General features: G+C 58.8%; 1 protein-coding gene across 1 annotated transcript in view; it reads right to left on the bottom strand.

The window, feature by feature from the left end:
- PTPRN2 (protein tyrosine phosphatase receptor type N2) overlaps positions 1–24,211 on the bottom strand; it is a 331,806-nt gene that overhangs the window by 57,614 nt on the left and 249,981 nt on the right. The window contains exon 13 of the mRNA XM_081146812.1: positions 12,078–12,290. Within this exon, the coding sequence (XP_081002938.1) occupies positions 12,078–12,290 (213 nt within the window). The remainder of the gene's footprint in view (positions 1–12,077; positions 12,291–24,211) is intronic.

Below are 24,211 nucleotides of genomic sequence, written 5' to 3'. Positions count from 1 at the left end.
ACGGAAGACCAAGGACACACCGAGGACGCGCATTCTCTTTGCTTCAGCTGCCCTGATGAAGATCGGAAAGGAGACCAGGGCCGAGCTTTCGAAATAGAAACAGGAAGGAAGCGCGAAATCTCAACGAGCGTCTCCCTTCTACAACCCGTAGTTAACTCGGGCTCCTGCCATTACCCGTGACGCTTTAGCGGGAAGCTGAATTTTAGGAGCACAAGGGAGCATCTCTGATCTGCGGTCCTGCACAACGTCCAGTGGCTCCCTGCGAGGTCTGGTTGCAGCTCCAATGCCCCCGCCAACTGTGAGACCCTGACTTCCTGGGCTCCTACAGCTGGTGACTCACCCCAAAACTAAGCCTCAAGGGTTCCTAGGAAGTCAGCGACGCCTTCAACCTTCTGGGGTTCAGCTTGACGTCCCTGAGCCAACCAGTGCCCAGCCCCACGGGCACGGCTTCCCTTTCCAGTGTCACAGCTGCCAATCTGCATCGGCTGAGTCAGCCGGAAACCGATCATCACCCCCTCTGAGCAGCCGGCCTGGGCCCTGGGCCCTGAATGAGCAGCTGCTTCTACAAGGAACTCCTGTCCCATCCCTGGTTTCCTTCTTGCTCAAAAGATAAGGAATCATCACTTCATTGTCCCTTTGTCAGCACCCATGATGCCCACATCTACCGGTGGCTTCCGGAGCAACGACTGTTAGGACGTGGGAGCAGCCACAGGCCATGGTCCTTGAGAGTTCTGGTGGCTTTGTCCCAACCTGGCAAGTCTCACACAGTCGCTCAGTTCAAAGTATCGACTGGTTCAGTCCAGCACCCGAAGGTGCCCTGCTGGGTGCTGCTGTTTATCACTCAATCAGGCCTCGCAGGGAACCTGGGGGAACAGGCCAGGCCAGGCCGGGCTCTGAACCCAGGTCTGCCTTGGCCCACAGTGACGAGCAAGGGGCTCCACACACAGGCCGAGTGATGGAGAAGCCGCCCCAGGTTTAAGGGTGAGACACGGGCAGGAGGACAAGGGCCCTGGCGTTTGGAGCTGCGGGGTCGTCCTGGTGGGCGACCAGGAGGAGAGTGTGGGGTCTGCAGGTGGCAGATGGGTGATCCGGGTGACAGAGCGGGGGGGCAGCCCACACAGAGGTGCAGGGGTGGAAAAGCACAAGGGCTATCCCAGCATTGAGAGGGCCCAGCGAGCAACACAAAAGGTATTCAGGTCTTTCATTCCGGCCGAGGCCTAATTAAGGCAAAGGGCAGGAGGGGGGAGGGGCCGAGGTCTGGACTGGGGGGGCAACGGGGGAGGTCCCCAGCAGCTGCCTCTGAGCTTCCAGAAACTGCAGGTCATTCTGGGGCCCAATTACTCCATCTGAAGCAGATGTGAGTGGCGACCAGGCCGCCGGGGCCCCGGAGAGCTCTGAGGGCCTCTGGCAAAACTCGGGAGCCCGGCCAGCGGGGGACGTGGGGAAGTCACGCTTAGTGTCCCTTCCTCAGCTGTGAGCTGAAGGGCTCTGACCTCCAAGGCCTGGAAGAGTTTCTAAAAGTCTGTCATTCACCACAGAGAGGGAGCCAGACACCGAGCTTGGACGGAAAGCTGCCCTTTCCAATGGCCCCTGCGTGAGACCGCAAGGTGGGCATCGTGCGACCCAGGAGAGGGCTGTGGGAGGTGAGCTTGGAGACTGGAAAACGTGCTGGGGAGAGGACCCCAGAGGGGCCAGACCACAGGGACCCTGCTGACCGGGGGGTGGAGGGACAACAGGACCAGCTCTCCTTTGCTGCTCTGCTGGGAGTTGACTTGAAACCTGTAGACTCAAGATGGACCTGAGGTTCCATCTTTAGAAACATTGGGGGGGGCGGGTCAGAAAAGAAATAGTTCGAAAGCACCCAAGAGAAGAATCTGAGGTGCTTCCTGGTCCCCTTGGATTTCACGTCCGAGTTCGCCTGTCCCTCATGTGGTGCTTTATTCTCTGTGGACATGGAGACGGCGGCTGGGGAGGGGTGAATCCTGAACTGCACAGACTGGGTTGCTTGTCGCCTGCCTGAGATTTTCCCTCTGACTGTTCATTTGTTTTGTTTTTAACCAACAAACCTGCACTTTATTCCCTCCCACTCAAGGGCACCTGGGTTTCTGATGAAAGTCTGTGCTTTGCGGGTTTATGGAAACTAACCCCAGGGATGTTCCTTTGTGGCTTTTGTGTCTACGTCGTTGTCTTTACAGAGCGTGAAAAATGATAAAATATGTACTTGTAGAACAAATCCGACCCTTTTAGAGGATTTAAGTCCGGGTACATATCGACACTGACATTCTGTGCATGTTAATAATCCCGAACTTTACCCCATAAATTCTTTTAAGTGATTTGTGATTAAACATCATAAAGTCGATCCGAGTTGAACCCCGAGCTCGTGTCCATGTTCCTCAGACACCACTCAGAACTGTGCATTCCAGAGCCAGAGGCCTCACTTGCTAGTAAAATCACTGGTGAGTGCCCGGCTGGGCGGCTCAGTTGGTTAGAGCGTCGTCCCGATATGCCAAGGTTGCGGGTTCAATCCCTGGTCAGGGTACGTACAAGAACCAACGAGTGATGCGTCAGTAACTGGAGCAACAAGTCTCTCTCCCCCTTCCTCTCTCTCTCTAAAATTAATAATTAAAAAATTTAAGAAATGAAAAATAAGATAAAATTATTTGTGACTCTTCCTTTTCCTGCTCTCCAGACACAAATAATCACACACACAGACACACGCCCAGACGCCTAATTCTGCTGGTTGCATTACTGTTTACATTTAGGATCCTTGAGAGAATACTTTTCCACAACTGACTCCTTCCCAGGGAGACGGTTTGCCTGAATATCTCACACTCCTAACAGAGAAAGAACTGGCCAGGACTCCCTCCCTGATCATCAGCATCCTCCCAAAGCAGAGGCCCTGATGAGACCAGCTTGATATTTTAGCAACTAAGTTTAAGAACAGCTAATTACTGGGGAAGAGAAACCCTATTATGTAGCATTTCGAATGTAACAAAGAAGCCGCGACTGTTACATTCTTGCAGGAATGGCTGTGAAGCTGCACAGACAGACGTCCTCAGCAGACAGACCCAGGACAGACACAGCCCTGCCTGGTGCCTGGAATCCGTGACCCCTCGGATCTGGGCTCAGCGTTCTCCAGGCTAATCTCCGGCCTCCTCGGTGTAAACCTCAGCCCCAAGAAGGCTGCTCTGTCCTTCTGGCTACGCGGGCTCCATCTTCTCCCTGACGCCCCCACCTCGGGTTCTCTCCCTCTGAGCCCTCTTGCTCACCTCCTCTGGGGAGCCCTCCCTGACTACCCTAGCCTCCCTGAGGACGATCACAGTGCTGCTTGTCTCGACCACACACTTATCACAGTGTAAACTCTAGTGCAAAACACAGTTCTTTCTATCATTAGGAGAAATAAGCTTTCTGGAAAGAGACTTGCTGGGCCAGTTCTAAGTTTGGCCATCCAGCCTTTCCAAGGCTCTCTCCAGGGTGACCCATATGTCCACATGGATGCAGACACGGATCCATCCCCTGCAGACACGGATCCATCCCCCGCAACCACAGCCCTGGGCCTCCACACGCACCCATGTGGGTCCTTAGGCAAAACTCCACACCCAACACCGCTGCCACCCAGGGGTGGGGAGGGAAGAGTGCAAGTCTCGGGGCTGAGAGCCACAGAGAACTCTACACCAAAGGGATTCGGGTGTAAAAGGTCAAGTGATGTCAAGGTTAGTCAAGGTCAAGTGATGTGAAGGTCAGTCTTGTCCCTGGGCAGGAGGTTGGCCAGACCCGTGGGACTACACTGCACCCAGGGTCTGTCCTGTACTCGGGCTCCCGTGCTGAGTCCTCTGGTCCAGTCTCATGTCCTTCAATGTCCTTCATTTGACATCTGGAAGCCACTGTCACCTGCCCACCTCTCCTGGGTCTGATTGTGCATTTGCTCGTTGCAACGCTTCCTCTCCCTGCAATCGCCCGGCTCCTGTAGCCCCCCCCCCTGCCCCGTGGATGGAGCCACCATCCCTCATCCACCCCCTCCTGTCCTCTCTCACATCATTTATGTGCTGGCACATCCTGCGCTGGGAGCCTGGCCTGGCCGATGCATTTCAGTGCAGGTGCCGCTCTCGGCACAGAGCACACTCTCCATGCCCCTCCGAGGCTCGTGAAGTGGGCAGGGGGACAGCCCCCTCTCCCCTGCCTGCTCCCCGGAGCCCGCACCCCCTGCATGTCTGTGGGGCTCTGCTCACAGCTGCTGGCACCGGCTGCCCCCTAGGGAGACTTTAGGCCTCGGGCGCCCCTCCAGTGAGGCCTGGGGCTGAAGAGGTTGGAGATGAGCCCTGGACCTGGAGGCCCCTCTTCTGGGTCTGCTGCACCCACAGTGGAGCGTCTCCCTCTCACCCAGGCCCACCCTCAGCTCCGTTACCCACCCTCCAGAGTCCCTCCCCCTCCCCCCATCTGTCTTGAGTCCTGGTCTCGTCCACCTTTTACCGCCCCCTTGCTCCTCTAAGTGCCGCCTCCCAATGACACGTGGTTCAGAGCAGCTCAGCATCTCTCCCTACGTAGAAGGTCCCGGTCCGCCTGCCCGCACACCGCGCCTCTCCCCACTGAGAGTTCCCGTCTGCGTCCTCCGCGTGACGTGAGCGACACCCTCCCCCGGGGACGGGTGGGGGGGGTGATCCTAGCCACAGATGATGACCTCGACTTTTCTGCACCCTCCAGCCCTCCCCACCGTGGGCGCGGATCCTTGGGGTGACTCGTCTGACTGCGGGTCCCCAAGAGACGGGATAAGCACCACATGACATCACCACAAACCTGGGTACACGTCCCTCCTCCAGCACCTGCCTCAAAGCTTTTGCTCCTCACAGAACAGGCTCGGTTTCCGGTTTTCCCTAGAAGCACACGCTTGCTTTGCAGCTAGTACATCCTAAGCCTGGTTTAGAAGACGTGTCCACCTGTCTGACTCAGGCCCACAGGAGAGAGCCGTGTGAGGCGGCCATGGAGCAGAGACACCTGGGAAGGGGCCGGGAGGACCAGGGCCCACGCAAGTCAGAGGAACCCGGATCCACCAGCAAACATCTCTGAGCCCGATAGCCACCGACAGTGGGTCCCCGGGCAGAATCTAGAGCTGAGGACCCTGGTGCCTGCGTGACCTTGACTGACCTTCAGTGGCCCAGTGAGGAGCACAAAGCTCTTTCCCTCCACTTTTTGGGAGCACAGGGCGCAGGGAGCGTGGGGCGCAGGGAGCGTGGGGCGCAGGGAGCGCGGGGCGCAGGGAGCGCGGGGCGCAGGGAGGTGCCTGGCCTGAGCTCTGGGTTGGGGAGTATGACATCGTTTCTCTCCCATGAGCTCTGTTTGGGAAAGAAAGGCATTTAGAGACTGGAAAGTGCAGCAGGAAGAGACTAGAGGGGAGGGCACGAGAGAGGCCGACACCCTCCCCACTGGGGCTCCTCCCAGCAGCTGGTGGTCCTCAGGGCCCAGGGAGAACCTACTGGGTCCTGAGCACAGCCTGGGGGGGGGGGGCAAGGGACCTGCCCTGGACCCCAGCCCCGTCTCTGCCTCCAGGGTGAGCTCTGACCGAGGTGTCTACTCTCGGCAGGGCCCCTTCCGGCTCTGTGGGCCGTCCTGGTGGCCACCCAGCGCCTGGCCCTCCTCCTGCTGGGCCGTCCGCCCCACTGTCCACACCCGCCCGAGGGCCCATCCTCCGTGAGTCCACGTGGCTCCCCATCCACCTGCAGGATCCCACCTTCGCCTCGTGGTTCGGGAGGAGCCGGGGATGCTTACTCATGTTCCGCGCAGCTTTATAGCAAACCCCTTGTCTTCGAGGAACCACGAACGGAGCAGAGAAACAGGTGACGGTCCCCAAGTCGTCCCCAGTGCCTCAGACGGTGGAGGGGAAGACTGAGGGGCGCAGCAGACCCGGCCCGTTTCTGGGACCTCCGAGTACAGGGAGACCTCGGCCCTCCGGAGCCTGGCTTTGCTTTGACGAAACGAGATACACACGCTCGCAAAACCACATCGATACTTGAACGTTTCCAGAGACTTCTACCTACGGACACGGGTCCCATCGGCTGTCTCCACAAAAGCGAAACTGGAGCCACCCCACCCTCAGGGTCGACTGCTGCAGCAGAAGGAGATGCTCTCGTGGTATTTTATGGGCCTTCCATCTTGTTGTTAATCCTCCCACAGGAATGTTTTTCATTGATTTTTAGAGCGTGTGGAGGGGAGAGAGGGGAAGAGAGAGAGAGAAACGTCGATGTGAGAGACACATTGACTGGGCGCCTCCTGCATGTGCCCCGACCGGGCCGGGGGTCGACCTGCAACTCAGGTACGTGCCCTTGACCGGAAATCGAACCCACAACCCTATGGTCCCTGGGTGGATGCTCTAACCACCGAGCACACCGGCCAGGGCCACCCTTCCATTTCTGAAGGATAGATTTGCTCCCTGGATGTTTGCAAAAGAAAAGACTTTGGCCTGAAAGGTTAAATATGAAGCAAAGAGAAGCCATTCTGAGATCTGCTGCTGACGGAAAGGAAGGGCGACTTCAGAATTGGGGGGGCGGTCACGCAAACCGGAGGAAACACCACAGCTTCCCACACAAACCGCGAACATGCTGCCCGGTCCCCATGTCCGTGACCGGTCACTACACCGCCCATCTAGAAAGAGCGGGTCCCTTAATTCAGAGCCGGGGGAACGAGCCGAGTTGTGACGCGTCCTGTCTGTGGGAGCCCAGCTGGCCCCCCCTGGCAGTAGGGAGCCAGGGGCGCCCGGCTCACTGGTGCACCGGCCGGAGTCGGGGGCCCCGTCAGCATCCCCCACGCACATGGTCGCGACGTTGATAACCACTCGCCAGCGGAATGTGCGCCTGGCGGCTGCTGACAGGCGGTCCCTCCCCCCGGATGCCTGCTTTCCCCGTGTCTGGACCCAGCGGCCTCCAGGTAACAAGGAGACTGATGGCTATTGGGAAATAAACCGTCAAAAGAGAACAGCTTGGAGGGGACCTAATCTGTGGTGACGGAAGATGGTTTGGCTTTGGGTGGTGAGCACGGTGCAACGCACAGATCGGGTAACACAGAAACCCACACCTGGAACCTGTGTGATCCTATTAACCAATGTCACCCCAATAAATTTAATAAAAGTAAATAATAAAACATTAAAGAAAAAGCCCTGGCTGGTTTGCTCAGTGGTTGGAGTGTCGGCCTGCGGACTGAGGGCCCCGGGTTTGGTTCTGGCCAAGGGCACATATCTGGGCTGCAGGCTCCATCCCGGCCCCAGGTGGGAGCAGGTGCGGGAGGCAATCAGTTGATGTCTCTCTCACATCGATGTTTCTCTCTCTCTCTCCCTTCCTCTCTCTCTGAAAAGCAAAGGAGAAAACATCCTCAGGTGAGGACTGAAAAAAAAGAGAGAGAACTGCTGGAGATTCCTCAGGAGCCTGTGCCCTCGTCCGGGGCGGGGCGGGAGGCGGGCGGGGCAGGGAACATGCTGCCCCCAGGCGATCAAAGCCTCGGAGCAGGGGACGCAACACTCAGGCGCTGAAGGAGGGAGAGCGCCTCCCGACCGCCTAACACCCTCCTCCTGCAGGTCCCCTGACCACGGCCACAGAAGCGGGCGCCCCCGGGAACATGCGTGACCCGCACGGTGCGCCGAGCGTCACCCTTCCTCACGGCCCGTGTGCTGCCCTTGGTGAGCGCGTAGCTGCACACGTGTGTACACACAGACAGCCCACCCCCCAGCACCACGGGTTTCCATGGCAGGGCCCACGTCTACCTGGATTTTTTTCAATAAATACAGCAAATTTATTTTCCCTTCCTTAGGATTTTCTTAATAGCATTTTGTCTTCTCTAGCTATTTTTCTTTTTCTTTTTTTTAAAAAAATACATCTTCACTGATTTCAGAGAGAGGAAGGGAGAGAGAGAGAGAAACATCGGCTGCCTCCCAGCAGGGATCGAGCCACAGCCCGGCCTGTGCCCCGGCCGGGAATCGAACCGCCATCTCCTGGGTCCTAGGCTGACGCTCAACCGCTGAGCCACGCCGGCCGGGCTTCTCTAGCTAATTTTATTGTGAGAATAGCATGTGTAACACGCGTAACGTACAAAATATCTTTTAATCAATTGTTTATGTTACCGGTGAGGCTTCTGGTCATTGGTGGGCTATTGGTTGTTAAGGTTTTTGGGAGTTCAAAGTGGGGTTGTTATTCAAGGGTCAACTGTATTTATAGCTAATCTATATCCATATCTATATCACCCATATCTATACCTATATCATCTATATCTATAATCTATATCACTTACATCTATATCTCTATCTGATCTATACCTATATTTATCTAGATCTCTATCTATCATGACATTGCCAATTTGGGGATAAAAGGAAGTAAAGAAATTCTCTTTTTGGTAATGAAGTACAAATTTAATCTAAACATATTATGTTTTATATATTTAGGAGAAAAAAATAACACTAGAACAATGGAGAAAAGTTTGGTGGCAGTATTTCATTAAGAAAATGGTCTTTAAAAATGGGCTTCAATTATTCAGAAAGTTAATATACCCAACTCTTCCAAGTTTGAACAAATTAAACTTTGACAGGTTACCTGGTGACGTCTTAAGTGTCAAAGTCTCAGGGTCTATCAAGAAAGACTTGCCTTCACCCTGGCTGGTGGGGCTCAGTGGTTAGAGCATCAGCCCTCGGACTGAAGGGCCCCGGGTTCGATTCCCGGTCAAGGGCAGGTGCCTGGGTTGCAGGTTTGATCCCCGGCCCAGTCGCTGTCTCTCTCACACCGTTTTTCTCTCTCTCCCCTCCTTCCCTCCCTTCCACTCTCTCTGAAAATCAATGGAAAAAATATTCTTGGGTGTTTTTAGAAAAAATAAAAATAAAAAAAATCACTTCCTATCCTGGCAGTAAGCGAGGACACCCTCACTCCAGGGCACTCGCGTCTAACCCAGCTCACACCATCATCTTTAAAATGAACTGAGCGATCCCGTCGCGTCCCCATGAAATAAAGCAGAATACTGAGCGTTCGACGTTCCCTGTGGCCCGGCGATGAGGCACGAGGTCCTCCGTAACCTCACTCCTGTCAGAGTTAGCAAAGCGCAGACGCTCGAAGACTTAAAAAGAAATAAAGCGTCGAGGCAATAAGATACCTTTTCCAGAAATGATGGTTTTAGGTTTCCAATATTTAAAGAGAAGACCTCTCCGAGGCATTTTGAAACTCGAAGGGGTCTCAGTGGCAGCTGCAGAGACCGCGCACGAGACGCGGTTCTTGCTGGACACGGGCTTTGTTTACAGATGGAAACATCCCTCTGTGCAGCTGCAGCTGCCCCTGAGCGACACGGTCTGAGCCCGGCCACTCAGACATCTGGACGGTCGGCCCCATATCCCCGGGTTTCAAATCTGCGCATACAACCAACCACGGGTGGGAAACAGTATTTTTTAAAAAAATCCTCACCCAAGGATACGCTTTTATTGATTTTAGAGAGAGAGGAAGGGAGAGGGGGAGAGAGAGAAACCTCGGCTCGCTGCTCCGACGCATCACTGGTTGATTCTTGAATGCGCCCTGACCCGGGATCGAACCCCCAGCCCTGGCGTATCGGGACGATGCTCTAAGCAACTGGGCTACCCGGCCAGGTTTGAAAGAGAATTTTTGACTCGAGTGTGGGAATCGTGGATGTGGAGGGCTGGCTGTATGGGCCGTTTTAGGCCATTTTATATAAAGGACTTGAGCATGTGTGGATATTGGTATTGGGGGGCCTGAACCAAACCCCTGTGGATACTGAGGACGACTGAAGTTCTGGGGGAGTAGAAAGTTATCCATGGACTTTTGACCTCCGGGGGTCGGAGCCCCAACCCCTGTGTTGTACGAGATACATGACTCAGCTCAACTTAGAGCCCAAACTCGAGAAACCCCTGACCTTGTTTGCTGACGCTGCTCAGCTGGAATAAATCGAAGCCACACAACAGCTCGGCGCCTTCGCGTTCTCCCCGGCAAACAGTCCTCGCTGACGGGGCAAACCTCCGCGCTCAGTCGGAGTGTTTCCCAAAAGGCACCTCACAGCGGTTTCAGAACCAAGCTGGCCAGAAAAACCTTTAAGTAATTTCATTTCTAAATTTTCCTAGATGGTATTTCTAAAGGAAATTTTTTTTTCTTTTTATGAATCTGGATTGAAGGAACGCCCGTATTTCATTTATTGTCTGGATTACAGGTTCTTAATAAACAAACCAGAGCTCATTATAAAATCAATATCAACTTAACCACCATGCCCCCAGGGGAATCTCGTAAAGGTCACTCCGAGAAATTCAAACAGTTTTCCTGCTGGAAGGGCATGATTTTAATTACAGATACTATTAATTAGCGCTGTCACCGGGATGATTTTTCCCCCCCGTTAATTATCAGAAACTCAGTTCTAAGTACGCATTTTCAACCTGCATTTTGGTCAAAATTAGCTACTTCTGCATGCAAGTCCGAGCTTTCCACTCTATCAATATTTTATATTTGAATTTCAAAGTGTATCAAAGGATGCCACGCTCTCTAAAATCGGCCGTCTCCCTGCCACAGGAGAGAGCGGGTGTGATAATTTATTTATGTCCTGCTCAGACGTGGCCCAGAGGGCCGGCGCCCTCCACGGATGGCCTCACTCAGTAGAATTTCTGGGTAAATTCTTAGTAGTTTAAGTGACATTTTTTTTCCAGGCTCCTTCAAACGTGATTTTTTCTTTTGCTTTCAAGCAAAGCTATGCGCAGTGACTGAAATGCCATCTCCCACACATTTGAAGTTGCCATTTCTTTGTAAGAAAGAGACCATGGTGACCAGGCCCCTGACCCCCTCCGGAAAAGGAGAGGTTTTTGCCCGTTCAAAGACAGTACCAAGAATCTTGAAATGAGGAAAGAAAGCTAAGTCCTGGTCTCTTTTGAGCATAGAGGTTTTATGAGCTCATCCTGCTCCCTGTGGGGATGGGGCCGGGGCGGCTCGGAGGAGTCACGGAGGCGCCTTGAAGGACAGTTGTTGGGAGCACTTTCTAGAAAAAACTTGAAAGGCCCCCACCGCATGGAACTCTGATGATAGAATAATAATAACTAACTTGTGTAGGGTTGTAAAATATGATGCATTATTTACAAGACCTATTACACATCATAATCACGTGATTAGAGAAAACACAGGCTAGTCCAGGGGGAGAAAACCTTTGACAAGTGTATCCTGATTAGACTTTTAAAACAATGATTAAGTAAATTATTTTACTCTCCCAAGTGAGGAATATACTGGAGTGAAATGATATTTTATGTGGAAAGAAATCAGATGCCCTAACTTGTCTACATTCTGGGCTGGCGCCGCTGCTCATGCTAAAGGCTTAGTTCCTCACAGGACATGATTAGGTGTGGGCGTGGCCGTGATTAGACGTGGACATGATTGAACGTGGCCGTGACTAAACGTGGCAGTGACTAAACGTGGGCGTGGATGACTAAACGTGGGCGTGGATGCGGTACAGCTTCCAGAATGGCCGTGAATTTGTTTATGTCCAGTCGGTGTGACCCCGCCTTCCTCACATCCTCGCTGGCGCCCGTCATGTTTCCGCATCCGCAGCACACAGCTGCACGCCTGTTCCCATGGAGACAGCTTTGGTTTGCTTTCCATTTCCAGCATTAGATTCCACTTTATCCAAATAAGAGCAGAGGGTGCCAACGGACCAGGTCAAGGATCTTCTCATACGAGACACCCAGGACGTCGGTGATTTAAAGGACAACCTCAGACGTCCACACAACTGATCCATCTCCCAGCTCTGGCGTTTTCATGGGTGGTTGCCAAGTGAAGCAACAGAGAACCTGCGATCCACGTACTGTGCTTCTTCCACGTTCCTAATGAGCAAACCTCGCTCACGGCTAACGGGAGACTGTCCAAGAGCAGCCGCGGACTGACACAGAGCAGGGCAACTGAGGTTGGGGGTGTTCACAAGAGTGCTAAGGAGAACTCCTAAACTGTCCTCAGAGGGGAGCGGGGACCAGGAAGAACGGACACTGCTGGGGCCGGGGAGGGGCCGACACCAGGTCCCTAACTTGGCTGTTCAGCTAAGAACCCGGAGGACAGGTAACAGAAAAGTCTTTTTACCTGGTAGGCAGCGGTGGCATCTGGGCCGGGGTCACCCCCGAGGCCGGAGAGCTTCTCCTTGAGCCGGTGGTGAGAGTTGTGCCGCAGGCAGTAGATGACGCCGGAAGCCAGGAGGACACCCAGGATGACAGCCACTGACAGCAGGGTGAGCACCGCGAACTTGGTGGAGTCCTCTTGCTCTGCCGGGTGGGGCAGGAGCCTGAGTTTGCTTTTCTGTGGAGCAGGAGAGAGGGGCCGGTTAGAACCCAAGGAACCAGGAGCCTCTGCACAGCACCCTTTTCAAACAAAGCTTAAAATGTAAAACAGGAGACAACACCGTGTTGGCATTAAAACACCAGGAGGGCCCTGGCCGGTGTGGCCCGGTGGTTAGGGCACTGGCCCAGCACCTGACAGGAGGGTGGCGGGTTTGATTCCGTCTGTCTCTCCCTCTCTCCCACTCTCTCTAAAAATCAGTGGAAAAAGTATCCCTGGGTCAGGATTAACAGCAACAAATGCCAGGAGGGCCGGGAGCCGCACAGGGCTGCAGTGTTCCAGGGAGGGGGTACAGGCATCCCTCTTCCCCCTTAATTGTGGGCACTTTCAAACTTAAGGAACCCGACATCCGGCGCCTTCAGTGAAAGCAGGCGTCGGTCCCTCTTCAACAGGCGGGAGGGCGACCGGCTGCCCCAGGGCGCGCGGCACTTTCCGGGGGGCGGGGGGGGGGGCTCCCCCGCAGCGCAGCAGGGAGCGGGCTGGTCGCGAGTTTCACGGGGATTTTCCGGGGTGGCCGCCTGGGGGCCGCCCTCCCGGGACTGGCCGGCTGGACTGGGCACCGAGCACCTCGGCACTTTCCCTGGAGGGGACCGCAGGACCTTGGGGACCCAGTGGCCCAGGAGCTCACTTCTGGGGGCGGGAAAAGTAAGGAGCCAAGGCCCTCAAACTCTCCCTGTTTTCTGGGGGTGGGTGGGGGGTCCTTTCGGTGCCTTTCTCTGGTCTCCACGCGCAAAACCCGGCCTGGCGCGCGCCCTCGTTGGCGGCGCCCCGAGGCGCATTAGCAACCGTGAAAAGCGCTCGCGCCCCGCGGGCACCGGCACCGGGATGCCCGGCCCGCCCCGCCCCGGCGGCCACCCAGTTCCGCGAGGTAACAACGGCCCCCACGCCCGCGCCCGGTCTCTCCACGGTCTGCTCCGCGCTCGGCCTCCTGCCCGAGGTCTCCGCGCTCCGGGCCTCGCGTGGGGCCGCCCGTCCGGCTCGGAACCACAAAGCGCCGCAGCAATTACCGCCGGTCCCGACTGGAAAAGCTGGTCATTAATTAGCCTCCTTTTGCCTTCGCCGCCGCGGATTAGCCGGTGCCCGGACTGAGTTAATGAAAACGCGGGTTAAATGAGAAAAGACGCTGGATTTTCTTGCCTGGATGCGCCGCCTGAGGACCGCGAGGTTCCTGCGGGCGGGGGGAGGTGGGGGGCGGGGGACGGGGGAAGTGGGGGATGGGGGGGCCGGGGCGGGCGGCCCGGGGGGCGGGGGCGCGCAGCGCGCTGAGCCGCGGGGCCTGGGTGGCGGTGCCCTCGGCGTGGAGGGAGCACCGGAGACCCCTCCCCATCCCCGCCCCTCCCTCCAGGCCACACAGCAGCTTCCAGAAATAAGTCACCCGGGACCCACCCCAAAGGCGGCCGGCGGCCCCCGCCCTCGCGCCTCCGCTCCCTCGGTGCCCAGTCCCCACTCTGCGCCCGGCGCAGCCCAAACCCCCAGACGCCGAGAGGCCTCCGCGCCCGCTCCTCCGCCGCGCGTGGCGCCGGGGGTCGCGCCCCTCGGGTGGCGGCGGGTTGAAGGGAAGCGCCCCCATTCCCTCCCGGCTGGCCGGCGCGAGGGACCGCAGCGCGAGGCGGGGAGCCCGGGCCCAGGGCGCTCCCGGTGGGCACCTTCGAGGCCTCCGCCGAGGGTCGCATTTCGCGGATGGGGCCACCCCTGCACCCCCGGAGGGAGGCCCGAGTGACACCGGGGTGGGGGGCGGTCTCCAGGATCACGGCCTGCGCCCCCACACCGTCCGAACCCCCGGCGGGACCGCGGAGCCTCGGCAGACGGAGCCAAACGACAACAAAGGAGGCAGCGCGGCGGATGGAGGGGGCAAGGGGCACCCGCCGTTCCCTCACGGTCCCGCCCGCGGGGCCGCACTTCGCCCCATCCCGCCACTGCGCGGGCAACTGGAGGCCCCCGCGCTGCCACCTAGGGTCCCGCCCCGGCGACCGGAGGCCCCCGCGCGCCCTGGCTGGCTGCGCCTGGGAACCGACTTCCCCAACCTTCCTGCCCAGCGACCGGAGGCTCACAGGCGCTCGGCGACCATCCCGGCTCCGCCGGGACATGCAGTGCCCGGTGTGTGTCGGACGCATCACTGCGCACCCGAGGGACGGTCGCACGTGAGAGCGGCGAAGGCCGGGAGCCGGGCCCCACGCGGCGCTGTGGGCGCGCGGCGGCCCGACGCGGGCCGGTGGTCGCTCGGCTCTCGGTGGGCGGCCCTGAGCGCCGGAGCCGCACGGAGGAGACGCCCCGGGCCGGGCGCGCACCCGAGGCCGAAGCTCCTTCCCGGAGGCAGGGCAGCTGGAGAGACGCTGCGAGGGCCGGATGGTCTCGTCGTGGGAAACCGACAGTCACCGTGACCCGCAGTGCACTCGGCCGCGCGGGGAGCTTAATGGAGCCTCCTCGGCTGCCCCTCACCGGAGCGCTTGGAATTTACTCAAAGGTCAAAGAAAAATGTCAAGAAGAGTGGCTGCCCAAAGAGCTCCGGGCCCCCCGCCGGGCCTCCTCCCTCCGCCCAGCTGCCCAGTCCCTGCTGGGTCCAAGTTGCTCCCTGAGGAGAAGGGAGGGGAGGGAAGCGGAGGAGACCCCACCCTGATGAGTCCCATTTCCTATGGTCTCCCCCGCTCCCCGCTGCCTTGGCCTGAGCTGTCCTGGCAGAGAAGGGATGGCCATGGTCCCCAGGCCGCGTGGGACCATTTACCTCCTGCAGCCCCGCCCGCAAAGAGCCCCCTCCTTCAGCCAGGGGAGGGGCCCCGAGACCTCAGACACTGGGTCTCTGGTGGGGTGAGGTGGTCTGGGCGCCAGGACATTTGGTGACGGTGGGCAGTCCTGGGGTGAGGGACAGGAGGAGTCTGCTGGGTTCCACCAGTATGACCTAGGCCGGGACTGGGAACCCTCTGTCCCAATGGGTGGTCCAGGGACAACTCAGGGGGGACCCCAAAAGTCTCCCCTGGGGTTCCCCCCAATGGTTCCAATGTCCTACCTAGGGCTGCATGGAAGGTCAGGAGGGAGGAAGCACTGTTGTCTGTAAGTCAGACCTGAATCCCGGAAGGAACAAAAATTTACAGAAATTCTTTTTTCTTAAAAAGGAAAAAATAGAGCATGAACTCCCCTTCTTGGCATAATGATTGGGTTTAAATAACTTTATCGTTATTTTATTTATTTTCGTGGAGTTAAAAAAACCTACAAAACTTCAAATTCCTACTAACTAGAAGCTTGAGGAGAAAGAAATGTCTGCTAACAGCCCAAAAGTGAGTTTGGTCCACACTCCTGCCCATGTGTGATGTGGGTGGGCCCTGGGCCCAAGACCCCTCCCCTCACGGGTCCCTGCTCCCCAAGGCTGCGCGACTTAAACCACAGGTGCTCTCCTGAACCTCCTCCTGTCGCTGAGCCTTGCAGAGGGCCCACGACTAATTAGAGGCATCTTGCCAGTCTCGACTTGAAATTGAAAGAAAATAATGTTTAAATATTTATGACTCTGACATTTACAGTCAGGCGTCTTTTACAAGTGGAACACCTCCTGTACAGCGGCAGTGTGCTCCCTGGAAGTCTGGGGGGGGGGGAAGCAGTCCCCTGGGAAAAGCAGGGCCCGCAGGGAGCAGGGGGTGTCTGTGGACCTCAGGGTGGAGGGACACACAGACAAGCACTTAATGCCGTTTTTCAGATGCAGGAAAAGTATGACGTCTGAGACAATCAGGAATAATTGAGTCAACTTTAGATCAGGTTCGATGTATCTCGAGAGTAAACTGAAGTACAATTTGCTTGCCTCTTCCACTCGTCCATCTCCACCTGCAGCTCCTCAAATTTAGAGTATAAAGTATTGCAAAAGCTGTGATTGAAATAAATGTGACCAGAGAGATGATTCCTGTAGTTGCTCTTAGAGATTAGAATCTACAGATAATGTCCTGACCTATTTAAACTATTTTGATCTGTGCTTATAAGTGAAAGGTACATGAGCTCCCCTTACATTATCTTCTGAGCCATTTATGGAAAAATATCTTCAAAAAACAGTGTCAGCTGTCCATGTAAAAAGTTTAAAAGAAAAGAAGAGAGACGGGAAAAGAACATTCTATACCCAAACCGGATTGTGAGAACTGAGGCAGTCACACAAAAAAGTAGAAACTTTATGGTAACAAATATTTGTTAACAGGTAGCAAAATGTAGCATTTTCCCTTCCCAATGCTGCGCATGTAGCCAGTTAACAAGAGCTACTCAGTATCTAAGCAACTGAGTTCAATTCTGAAACATACTTGTATCAAAAAAACTTAGGAACACAGGCATTCAATTTCATGAATATTAAACTTCTATCATGGACTGTTTTGTTTGTATCATTTCTAAAGAATCTGATTTGCAAACAGTCTTATTCTGTGTTCCTCGGCACTTTTACAGCTACTATAACGTGAAGCCCATTTCCCCGGTAACATTTAGAAATTAGTTTTAGAAACTGCTAATGAGTTGCTATAACAAGTCTGTTTTTTGGTTTCCCAGATGAATCGTCTTAGAAATATTTGGAAATTTCATGCTAAATTTACTAAAATATATCTACTAAAATATACTATCACTTTAAAGCTGGTCAAAAAAAAATTTTTTAAACAGTTATCAGTCTATGGGGATGACCAACTTAAAAAATATGGGAGGAGGGTTTGTCTTAAAATATTTTAAAAGTATTTTTTAATGCTGTTAACTGAACTATTTTTAATTTGGAATTCGCTACAGAATTCTAATAAATGAGAGAAGTCAGGCGGAAATAATCGTGTATTAATTCTCTGCATTACAAAATCTTTTCAGAAGCTATTATCAGAGCAAGAGGCACTGCGGTCTGAATTCGGGGTGGGAGAAGCCCTTTGTGCGACTGAAAGCTATTGTTGGTCTGCAGATGAAATTGTACTTGCTAATCTGCCATTCAAGTAGTCAAAAAAAAAAAAAAAAAAGCCTATCTGGGCAAAAGAAAAGAATCTCCAAGGAATAATTATTCTTAAATATAAACTGTAATGAAAATAGTTAGGATACAGTTTTAACATAGGCTATTTGTTGAGGTGTTTTTTTTTCAGGTATAGGCATAAAAGTAAACATACAAAAGATAATAAATGGTCTATTTGCCATCTGTAAGCATTCCTAGAACATCACTTTTGGGGAAATAATCTGTTTTAAAATATCAGGGGAGATGTAAGGTATTTACGTGTAAAAGGGGGAAAAAAACCTTCGTGTGAACTGATTTTCAGTAGAGCTTAATAAACAGCAAATTGTCTCGGGGAGAACGGAGCGCGGCCAGCTAAGAACAGCCCCAAAAGCACGGGCCCCAGAGCAGGCCCAGCCCCAGCCCCAGCCGCCCTTCGGATCCCTGGCGGCGTTTCCATGGCGCTCAGACCCCAACTGCGCGGGTGCCCGCGGCGCGCCCGCCCCTGGCCGCGTTTTTGGCACCTCACTGGTCCCCAAGGCCTGCCGCGCACACACGCGCCTCCCACATCCCCCGGCCGCGTGGACGGAGGCCGCCCGCAGCCCCCCGAGCCCCCAGGGTCGGGGTTTCTGACGCCCGGCCTCGCGGAGCGAGCGCGGGCCCTAAGGACTCGCCGCCGAGGTCGCGGGTCGCGAGCCGCCTGGGCGCCCCCGGGAGCGCGGCCCGGGGAGCCTCGCGCCTTCTGGGCTCTGTTCCCGGCCGCTCCCCGCCCCCGGGCCGCTGCTCCCCGACCTCCCAGGCCCGCCCCCGGACTTCTTTGAGATCCCACAGAGGTCCGACGATCAGACCGCGGCGCGCGCACAAAGGGTTGAAGGTGCCGGGGAGCCGCGGGCATCCACAGCGCGGAGCCTCCGGCCCCTTCCCCGCCCGGACAAAGCCGCGGCCGGGCCTCCCCAGCCGCCAGAGCGCGACTGCCTGGGGCGCGCACCGATATCCCCAACGACGCCGCGTCCCCCAGGGTCCCCGGAGCCGCACGGGCTCGGCGCTGCCCACCTCTGCCGCTCTAGCCCAGCAAGGCCACCCCTTTTCGAGAGCCAAGTGGGGGGCACTCAGCTGGGCGGGGGCGTTTCCTCCTGTGTGGCTAGAACTCCCCTCTGCACACAAACCTTTACCTCCTAGCACTGTGGCTCGCGTCTAAATTCAGGGAAGGCTGGCTGGGGGAGGCCGCTTAGACGCGCCAGCCCCGACCCCGGGCGGGAGGAGGTCCCGGGGCGAGGAGGGACCGCTGTCGGCGGATTTAGCCACTGGAGCCCGAGCAGGCTGCGGGCGAGGCCGGGGCAGCGGCGCCCAGAGGGAGCAGGGTGGGCTCCTCGTGGCCCTCTGGGTGCGCGAGTGGGGGTGGGGGGCCCTGGCGGCGGCGACGGAGACCCCCCCGGGAGGTCCAGCGAGGAGCGCCGCGGGCTCTGCGCACCGCGGACACAAAAGGGCGGGAGACGCTCCGGCTCTGAAAGCGGATTCCGCCGAGGATCCGGCCGGAACCCGAGGTCGCCCGACCGCCGAGCGAGGCTCCTTAAAGCCCGAGCCGCGGGCTGGAGCCGCACAGGTAGTTCCTGCGGGAGGAGACCAAGTGCCCCCTAAACAGCTCAGAGACAGAAGTTTCTTTCCGCCAGCGCGCGGCCCCTCGCCTGGGGGAGGGGAGAGAAAGCGCAGGTTCCTTTCGGGGCGTGGAGGGGGCCTCTCCGAGGCGTTTCTCCGGCAGGCGGGGGGCTCAGAGGACCCCGCGATCTCACTCGCTGCCCCACCTGCCCCTCCAACGCTCTTCCCTGCGTCTATCCAGGGTCCTCTGACTGGGACACCCCAAGGCACAGAGGCGCGCTCCCGGCCCGAGTTAAGAGGGCAAGGAGCACCCCAAAATGGTCTGGGAGGGAAAGGCCTACACTTTGGCGCCTCTCCATCCTGACTGCTCACCCCTGTCCTTTCCCCCCCTTATTCCTCCCAGCTGCACCCCCCCCCCCGGGCCTGGAGTGCCCCGAGTGGCACAAGAGAAGTCCGAGAGGCAACGTCCTCAGCCTAACCTGGGATGTCTCCTGGGGGTGTTGTGGGTTCGGACAGCTGCCCCCTTCTTAAGCTTTGCGCCCAGTAAGAGCTGCCACCAACCGGATCACCGTGGGCGCCCACCTAGACCCACTAGTGGAATGACCTCCGGGCAGACCTTCCCTGCCCTGCCAGCCAGAGCCATTGGCAGGTGACCTGGGGCGAGTCCGAGTTGGCCCCTGGACTGGGCACTCCGACGTTCGGTTGCCCACCCGAGCCCCCCGCCCCCATGCGCACCCCCTACCTTCCCAGGCTCCCCTTCTGCGCCCTGCCATCAATGCGCCTGGCGATGCCCTCGGAAGGTCCCTCCTGCTCCCTCCCTCTCCCGCCCCCACCCCAGCCCCTCTCCCCTCTCTACAGCCCACTGGTGCCCCGCACCCCGACTGGGCGCCCCTGGTTACCTGCAGCCTCGCCGGTGCCGGGCGCCCAAGCCGGAGGAGGGTGGGGTGGGCTCCGGGCCGAGCGGCCTCGGGGCGCGGTGGGCGAGGGAGGCGGCAGCGCCGTCACCACGGCCATCTCTCTCCCGGAGCCGGAGGCAGAGCGGAGCGGGGCCATTCTGCCTCTGACCACAAACTTCTCGGGCGGCCGGCAGAGACAAAGGTGCGGAGCGCTGAGCTCCGGCGGCGGCGGCGGCGCCCGCTCCGAGCCCGCGGGCGCGCGGGCAGCTCTGCGCGTTCCGCCCAGGCCGGGCCCCGGGGCGAGGCGCGCGGGGCTGGGGCGCGGTGAGGCCCGACGCAGGGCTGGGCACGGGACCGTCCCCACAGGGCCGCCGGCCGCGCGCGCAGCTCCATCCTGCGCGGCCGCCGCGCCCCGCCTTATATCCGGCCCCGCGCGCACCCGGCCGGCGGCGGCGCGGCTCGCGGCCCAGCCACCGGTTGCTATAGCGATCCCCCCCCACGTGTTGCTGACAGCAATTGGCTAAGGGGCCGTGGCTCTCGGTACACCCTCTCCCGCCCGAGACTATGAATGGACACGGGCTGTGTCAGTCATTTGCGCAGCGCGGCAGCCGGGCGGTCGCCTTTTCTCCCCGGCCTTTCTCCCTTCCACGGTTCGAGCCGCACTTCGTACTGGGCAAGTTCAGGGGAGCACGGCGAGGAGAGGGGACCGGCGAGAAGCGCCCCCCGCGCGGCGCTGCGTGGCCTCGCACGAGGGAGGGGCGGGGGCCTCGCAGCTCTTTACAGGCGAGCCCGCCGCGCGTCGCGCTTTCGAGTCAGCGTTTCCACTTGCGCGTCGCGGCCTTTTCCCCCTTCCCAAACTGAAGCAGCCAATTACCGAGGGCAAGCCGGCGAGTAGACGCCCCCGCTCCCCCTCCGCCTGAACCCCGGCCGAGCTTTCAAGTCTCACTTGCGCGCACAAAGCGCCCGCCAGACGCGGGAACTTGAGAACTTCGCCACCATTAGGTCCAGGCGACCCGCGGGCCGCAGCCCCAAACGCGGACGGAGGAGTCGAGCTGTGTCCGCGCCTCCACCGGTCAAAGGCCGGGTCTGGACCGCTGCCCGCGGACGGAGGAGCAGCGCGGGGCACAGGGCCAGGCCCTCGGTCGCTCGCACCTCCCCGAGCTCCCCGAGCCCCGCGCGGGCCTGGCCGCGGGTCAGGCCGCGCAGGAGTCTGCGGAGCGACCGGGCCCTGGGCTTGGTTCCCGCAGCCTCTCCGCCCCGCGGTCGCCCCCCGCCCGTTCCCCCCACTCTCCCTCCCCAAGCCCAAGGCCCCCGTGGCAGCCACAGGTTTGGGCACCCCTGGTGCGCGGCGCCCCCGCCGAGCAGTGGAGAGTGGAGAGCCGAAACGCAACATCTGTGTGCACAATGCGCCCTCCGAGACCCGCAGCTGCAGGAACAAGGGGAAGGAAGAAAGGAGCGGGGGATCTTGTCACATGCAGATGACAGTCTCCGAGGGCTCTTTAGTTTCTCCTGGCGCCCTCCTCCCAGTCCCCTTCCCACCGCCTCCCCATTGTTCCAGCGGCCGGGACAGCTGGAGTCGGTGGCCCCTCCTAACCTGACGCCCCTCAGGCCCCACACCCGGCGGCCCTGAGCGCGCTCCGCCCCTCCAGGGCAAACCCCGCACCCCCACCCGCACCCCACCCCGCACCCCGGCAGCGGGACCGGGCGGGGCCTGTGGCTCTCCTCCCTCCGCCCTTCCCCGGGCCGCGGCCCTAGACCTGCGCCCAACCAGGGCCTCGCCGACGCGCTTCCCTCCTGGAAACCGAGGCTCCGAAACCCGGGTCCAGGCTCAGGGGGCGGGTCGCCCACAGACGCGTCTCGAGGGCCTGCAAATGCTCGTCTGTGTCCCTAGGCCGGGTCCGCTTTTCGCTGGTACCGACGGGGGCCAGCGCCTCCGAGCGCCAGCTCCCGGAGGCCTCACGGGCCGAGCTCGCGGGGGCAGGAGGCCTGCCGGTCGCTTTCCTCGGCTTTGAGAAGCGCGAGGGGAAACCGAGTCCGGGGCGGCCACAGTGGGGAACGCGGCTCCCCTCGAGCCATCCACCCGCAGCCCCTCTTCCCCCGGCAGGTGGGGAGAAAGGAAGCCCCCGAGGCTCCCCGCGCCGGCGCCAGGTCGGGGCCCGTGGACCTGCTGGGGCAGGGCGCGCGGCTGGCCCTCCCCTCTGCCAGCCCACCCGGGGCCCACACCCCACGCTGGGCCCCGGGCTACCCTCTGAGCGCCCTCCTCGCGCAAAGGCCCGAGTGGCAGTGCTTCGGGTCATTCCCTGCCACCCTCCTCGGGCCCTGGAGTACCCTGGGTGGGGAAAGAGGGGTCGTGGCGCGGAGGCAGGGGGTGCACAGGGGGAGGACGAGGCCCGGGAGCCCCCGCGGGGCGAAAGGGGTGGACGGCAGGGAGGAGGCAGCGAGGGGAGGGAGGGAGGCGTGGAGGAGGGGACCCGCGCCCTCAGCCTCGCTGGTAACCGGCCTCTCCATAGCAACGGCCTCTCGCGCGCGTGTTCCCGAGCGCCTGTGAGAGTGCAGTGCGCACGCGTGCGGCGGGGCTCCGCCGCCTCCCCAGCCCCGGGGGGGGGGTCACAGAACTCTGGGGGCGAAGAATTGGGAAGTCCCCTCCAGGACCCGAGGGCTGGCCGCAGAGGCTGGGGACATCGTGGGGTTCCGGGGCGGCGCGCGGGATACAAGGCGGGGGCGCGGGTGGGGGACCCGCCCGGGCCCCACGCCCCGCCGTCGGAGCACCAGGCGCCTGGCCCTGGACGCGCTGGCCCAGCTGCACTGGTCACAGGGCCCTGGGACTTGGGGAGCCGCGCGGGCGGTGTGTCTTCACCACGGCCCAGCGCTGGGCACGGCTGGGGGAACCCGGCCCCGCGGCCGCGGCCGCCTCGCCTCCATCCCAGGTGCGTCCGAGTGCGGGTTCCAGGCGCACCTGGAGCAGAGGCGCGCGTGGGGCGGCGGCGGGGGCAGCGGCCGGGCTCCTGCGCCGCGTGGCTCACAAAGGGAACCGGGAGCGCCCAGCAGTGGCGACGCCCGGGAGCCTGCAAGTGGCCAGGCCGGTCCGAGACTCGACCTCTGAGGCTAGACCTCTGAGGCTCGATGTCTCTCGCCTCCACCGCCAGGAGCGCGCCCTGCTCGGCTGGGCAGGGACAGGCCCCAGGGGTGCCCTGGCTGCCTGCGGCCGGCCAGCCCCTGAGTCACCAAGGTGGCCACCCTGGCTCTAGGGCAGCGAGCACCCTGGCTTTGTAGTCCTGGGGTCCCGGGCCCCAGAGAAAGTGGGAGCACAGAACAGGGGTGCAGCCCACGGCAGGAGAGACGGTTCCTCTTCCCTCAGGAATGTGACATAAGTAAATAAATAAAAAGACGTTTATTTAGCTGGTTTCTCAGTTGTCCAGAGGCTTTCTCATGTCCAACACCAAAGCCCCCCCCCATTTCATCTGCCCCCCATGACTACCTGCCTTCCTCACGTTCCCGCCGGAGGCCACACTGTCTGCCTTTGATGTGGTCACTTTTCTAACAGCCCCATGGGCGTTACCCTCTTAGGCACAAGTGGGAAAGTCTCTCGCATCAGGGTGCCCGGTGCACCCCACATGCTATTCTCTGCGCCCCGCCTGGGCCTGTTCCCGGCCCCCCCACACCCCAGGTTTGCCTGCCCTCAGCCTGACTGTTTCGCCCCAACTCACAGCGGAAACAAGGGCTGCCCAGGGGCCACTGGAACTGCGTGTTTGTAGGTGCCGGTCCTTCTACTGTTTGAGGCGCTGAGACATCCACCCACCAGATTTTCATTCTATTTTCCTTTGTTTATTTTAAAAAATACGTTCTTACTGATTTTAGAGAGAGGCAGGGAGAGGGAGAGAGGAGCACGGACGGGTGGCCTCCTGCCCGACGCTCGGTGCACAGGCCCGGCTCCACGGAAGGAGCCACACCGGCCGCCCAGTCTCCTTATTTAAAACCTTCTTACTTCCGGGGCAGGAAGCTGTTCTCTACGTTTTCGTTCTCGGAAAGGCCTCAGAAAAGCGTCCTGACAATACTGTAAAACGAGATTCGGGGGATATCTGAGGGATGAATGACGCCAGGAATCTTTGTCACGAGAGCTTAGAATCCACTTAATAACAAACTTCAGTTTACGATTTCGATGACACTTTCAGAGAAAACTTGTGAACCGATGGCGCAAATGGCTCTTGAGAGGCCTGTGGGTGGAGCCCCAGGTGCGAAACGAGACCGTTCCTGCAGGGCTTAGGGCTGTGCGCGAACCAGTGAGGACTGTGGCGTGTGTGCAGCCTCCCCGAGACCCAGGAAGCAGCAGAGCAACATGAACGCTCAGGACGGTGGTGGGTCCTGTGAATACGTCTTTAAAAGTGCAGGTCACACTCGTTTCATTAAAAGCTAATGTTCTGTGTTACGAACCTCATTTTCAATGTAGGGAAACCAGACTGTTACAGATCACA

Source organism: Miniopterus schreibersii, assembly GCF_964146895.1.
Source record: "Miniopterus schreibersii genome assembly, chromosome: 9".
Lineage (NCBI taxonomy): Eukaryota > Metazoa > Chordata > Mammalia > Chiroptera > Miniopteridae > Miniopterus > Miniopterus schreibersii.
The sequence above is the reverse complement of the archived record's forward strand: the minus strand, read 5'-3'. Positions and strand labels throughout refer to the sequence as shown.